The sequence below is a fragment of the Montipora foliosa genome, chromosome 4 (genome assembly GCF_036669935.1).
Source record: "Montipora foliosa isolate CH-2021 chromosome 4, ASM3666993v2, whole genome shotgun sequence".
Classification (NCBI taxonomy): domain Eukaryota; kingdom Metazoa; phylum Cnidaria; class Anthozoa; order Scleractinia; family Acroporidae; genus Montipora; species Montipora foliosa.
The window spans coordinates 37336593-37341558 of NC_090872.1; the positions used below are offsets into that span (position 1 = coordinate 37336593).

The following is a 4966-nucleotide window of genomic DNA, read 5'->3' on the forward strand; positions in this document are numbered from 1 at the left end:
GCAATAAATAATTTGGAAATAACTTTGTTAAATTTTACATAATATTAATATGTATTTAAATGCAAAACTATTGAAAATAAACTCTAACTTGCATATTTCCCATTTAAATTTTAAGACTTGCTGCAACTGTAGGTCTTAAATGTCATGACTTTAAACTGTTCATTAATTTGGACAAGACTATTAAAATTGAAGCATGCAGTTCTTTACTTTGATTGATCGATTGATTGATTTATTGACCGTAAATAATTATGTCATTTAGCAAATAGGTCATTTCTGAGTACCTTGCACCTCTGTTTCAAGATATTCCTGCATACTCCATAAATGCAGCTACTATGTGGCCTTCCAATTCTCGCTCGTGGAAGTCACGGTATGCATTGTAATCTTTATGAGGCCCTCGTTTTGCATCTGTCTTGCCTGGCCTATTCATGGAGGCACATGAAGTTCCAATCTCACTTGTAGAATCCACTTTGAAGAACATGTTAAATTCCACCTACAAAACAAAAAAGGGATTGCTTTGATGGTTACTTTTTTAACTTGTTCAACTGTGTTGCATATTTACATGTAAAACACAACTATATAACTCATTATTTGTTAGTCAGGGGCATTACGAAAAGGTCTACCAGGTAGAAACCCAGTAAGGACCCTGTAAAAGCCTATTTCCAGGCCTGTTTAACTACAAACTGGATGTGACAACTTAGGGCCATGTATTACTTAATATGCAGTCCTGAGTACATGTTTGGTAGAAAACTGAGATGGGCTGTTACAACGCTGCTACTTGGTAGAAACAGCCTAGCTAAACTGTGCTGATTCACGAACTGTAACAGGGCTTTAACTGTGTTTAATATTGTACAGCTCCTGTCATAGTGTAGGCAAAGGGTTTTACAAGGTAGGCTATTTTCTAAGGGGTACTTAATTGTTATAAAGAGACTTGTATGCATCTCTCTCACACATGTGTACTGTACCTTCCTTTCATTTTCCTAGCTCATCTGAAAATATGATGTCCCCTTAATTTTCTTATATAACTGTATTGGTCCAGCAATAAATATTAAAGAAATTAAAATAACTACCGGTACCTCATATAGGTTAACTTTGGCATGCCAATCAGCATGGGATGTCTCAAGGCCTTCAAGGCGATCAAAAGCATTATCTCCATCCTTGAAGGTCCACTGGACATTTCTTGCCCCCTCTTCAGTGAGGGCATCCCCATCAAAGAATATAGGCTCCAGAACTGTGTCAGCCTGACATGGCGCATAATTCTCCTGGTTTTTTGTTAGTAGTTGGGCCATCTCTCCTGCAATATTGCTGTTAAGAAACTCTAAACCAAGGCAGCACTGAAATAAACAGCATTAACACTTTTGCACCCAGCTAATAGGCTTACTCAGTGACCGGGCCTATTAATAAAGGTTCCTTAAAAAAAGGAATGATCAGTTTTTCAAGAAGGGCCAGTGTTGTCGTTTAGACCATTCTTCAAACTGTTGTTAGTTGTTACTTACTGTTTCAGATTTCTTAGACTGCTCCTCTGAGTATGGGTGTGGCATGTCATGTATCACAGTGTCCCTCAGGAAAGAAAATGCTGGAATGTAGGCTGTTATTCGACTAACCAGGAATGATGCAATCCCTCTTGAAGTCAAGCTGGACATCAGAAGTTGGTAACAATTTCTGCAAGTCAAATTCTGCAAGCCTGCACAGTGGTTGGTTGTCACTATTAGATGGCTGTGGCACAACCCTGTCTTTAATTGCATATTGCTGAGTCCAGTGGATAGACTGGTTGGAGTGAGCTTTTGACTGAAATCTTGCTTTCACACTCAAATCAAAATTGTCAGCATTAATTCTGTGGAAAATAGATAATAAACCAGAATTAAAGGCAAGTAAATTGTTTTAACTGCTTTGCATCTAATTTGACTTAAGACAATTCAGATATGGACTCAAGAAAAATTGTATTAAACAAACGATTTTATTATTTAAAATAATTCCATCCAGCTTCCATTCCTGATCACCTCTAAAAACATCAGATGCTCAGATCACTATTTGTGTAACTGAAGCAAAAACTCCACCAAATGGAAACTGACAACATCTTTGTTAAATGTGATGCACATATAAGCTTCTATTGAAACTTACACCAAACATGAAATTAATGATTACTTAAATAATGGAATTTTCAACATTTATCAGCAGGGGGAGAGGGGGTTGGTGAATGGGGAAACCCAGCATGAAAATTTTTTTTACCCTTTCCCCCACCCCCACTCCTAGCCATCGTCTGATAAATGAATAAATAAATTGTGTATGATTGCCTTTAAATGTGAAGATATATATAAAAGTAAGTGGAATTTTTACCTGTAATGATAACCGTTAGCGACAACTTCCTTAGTGAATTGTCGTTGAGGATTTCTTTCCACAACCTTACTGACAAGTTGGAATGCTTGATCAGAATAATTATTGCAACCCTTCGCCAAGTCAGCTGTCACGTGTAAGGAATTGCCTTGCTGTTGGTTAGCAATTTCGTCCATCAAGGAAACGGCCGTTTTCCTCAAAATGACTTCTGCCTTCCATTCTTGAACTTTGTCGTCGTGGTGTTTCCCCATCTCCCTTTGCTTTACGATGGTTTCCTTATGTGACATACTGAGCCCAGTTCGATTAAAACGAGTGAAATTGGCTTCTTTAGCTCCACGATGCATTAACATCGTGGAAACTCTGTAAGCGAAAGCACTCAATTTGTTGTTTCTTTGTTTTGCCAACACTGCCGTTGCAACAGCAACAGAATTTGCTTCTTTCGATTCAAACTTGTCCGCATCGTTTTTGGATATTACTCCAAGTAAACAAGAATGGCAAATGGGACACTCTTTAGAAACCTCTTCCACCAACTGTGAGTTAGAAAATTCAACAAGCTCTTTGGGCAACTTTTTCCGCAATATTGGCTTCCCAACCTTGCAATGGTCTCTAAATTCTTTACCGATCAGCTTACCAAGAGCTTGCTGAACATACGGTTTGCTCTCGTTGACTTTCAGCAAAAGAATGTTAGTTACTGTTTTCCAATTGCCCTTGACTATGTTCTTGATAAGACTGCGTGAGGCGGCATTGGTCGGCGTTCTGTCTTTAACTTGTGCGTTTGGGTCTTTTTCGAGGACATTGAACTCCGTCTTTTGCTGTTGTTCGGGCTGAAGGGTGGTCAATTCGTTACTGATGCCCTGCAGGTCTATGTGAAGCTCTTCTGGTTTCGTAGGCACCACGTTTTCATTTGCCATACCAAGCGGCAACGATCTCCTTACTCCAGTTTTCTTCGGACAACTAGAAGGTTTAGGAGCCTTACACTGCTGAGTGTGGTTTGGTGAACGAGACATCCTTTTCGTCCTCTCTACATTCTCTTCCTGAACAGTACATGGGGCAGGCTTGTTTAAGTTCGACTTTAAAATAGAAATTGTCACCGCTGCTGCTCTCACCTTTGAACCACACGTAGAACAAACACGGGTCGAGAGTAGCTCTCCGGTTTCCACACTAAATCCGAGGTCGTCGACGAGGTACGACTCCAGTGTCTTATTCAACCCTTTCTTCTTGGGAATCTGAAATATGTTTTCAGTTGAAATATATCCCGCTTTTGACTGAAAAGAACGATGGCAAACTCGGCAAAACTGAGACGCTTCTGCTTTCCTCTTTCTGCCTTTTTTTGCTTGCGGAACACGTTTTGTTGGAGTTTCCTCCACGTTCATTTCACCATTCTTACAGTTATTCCATCCTTATGGCAGATCACACTAAGACAGCGAAAGATGCTTTAGGAAAGTTTGTTAATCTATCCGCTCAGTCGTGTTTATTTCACGCACGAAGTTATGACATCACTTTCCCGCGAAATGACAAGGTTTCTCAAAGTGGGCGGAGCTATCACTCAAAGAGCTGTCAACAGCGACAAACACAAAGATCACAACAACCTCCGCAGTCTCTTTCTTTTTCCTTTCCCTCTCTGCCTGCATTCTCTTGGTTGCAGCTTCCTCGTTCGCTCGATCAATCGCGCACTACGCAACGCACTACGCTCTACAGAAGTTAGGAAAAGAGAGAGACTGCTCGCAGTCTAATAGAGATTTGACAAGGCCATCAAACATGTCCATTTAAAGTGCCCCTGTGACCAAAAAATCAATTCATATTTTTCTTTGGATTTCAAAACTATGTTAACAAAACACTAAGTGACCCACGTTTTAAGCCTTGATTTCAAAAAGACACCTCTTTATTTTACCTGTAATTTTCCTATTTAATGGTCCGCCATTACTAACATTATGTTCTTGAGAGAGCTGGATCGAGGAGAAAATGACGTCAAAGGCTCACTAGTTTAAGAATGCAATACGTGTGTACGCCACAGAATTAATATGCAGCACGGAGGTTTTGGGCTTTCAGACTTTTATACTCACGCTTTGCATATATAATATGCTGCGTTCACACGCTGAAATTTTAAGCTAGTGAGCCTCTGACGTCACTTTTCCCTGGATCCAACCATCTGAGGTCCAATCGGTCAGTTTTTAACGTGAGTAATGGCGGACCGTGAAATCCAAAACTTACACTCAAAGGAAGCGGCCTTTGGATAAAAATCAAAGCTTATAATTTTGCCAGTCAGTTGTTAAGCAAACACACTTTCAAAATCTGAAGGAAAAAAGGAAGTGGTTTCTTGGATCACAGGGGCACTTTAAGGAATCTAGCTTCCCAAATTGTAGGCAGGTTTATTGTTGATGATAAATCTTATAACGCCATCATCAACCGGGCACAATGAATGCCACAAAACATGCAGGTATTACACTGTACTTGTAAGCTCCATATGGTAAAGTAAAACTCTTTACTTTCACACTGTTTGAGACATGAAACATCATGGCAGTTACCGTAGTTATTCGGTTATAAGGCGCACGGTTTTTTCAAGAAAAATCTGTCTTTGGGTGGCAAGTAAGTGCTAAAATTGGGGTGCGTCTTATAACCAGGTACTTTTGCAGAA

At 39.8% G+C, this 4966-nt stretch overlaps 1 protein-coding gene across 1 annotated transcript in view; it reads right to left on the minus strand.

The window, feature by feature from the left end:
* LOC137999229 (uncharacterized) overlaps positions 1-4744 on the minus strand; it is a 6730-nt gene extending 1986 nt beyond the window's left edge. The window contains exons 1-4 of the mRNA XM_068845072.1: positions 2335-4744; positions 1494-1831; positions 1074-1331; positions 282-490 (exon numbers count right to left, since the gene is read on the minus strand). Coding sequence (XP_068701173.1) covers positions 1597-1831; positions 2335-3704 — 1605 coding nt within the window. The 5' untranslated portion in view covers positions 3705-4744 and the 3' untranslated portion in view covers positions 282-490; positions 1074-1331; positions 1494-1596. The remainder of the gene's footprint in view (positions 1-281; positions 491-1073; positions 1332-1493; positions 1832-2334) is intronic.
* Positions 4745-4966: the final 222 nt, after the last annotated feature.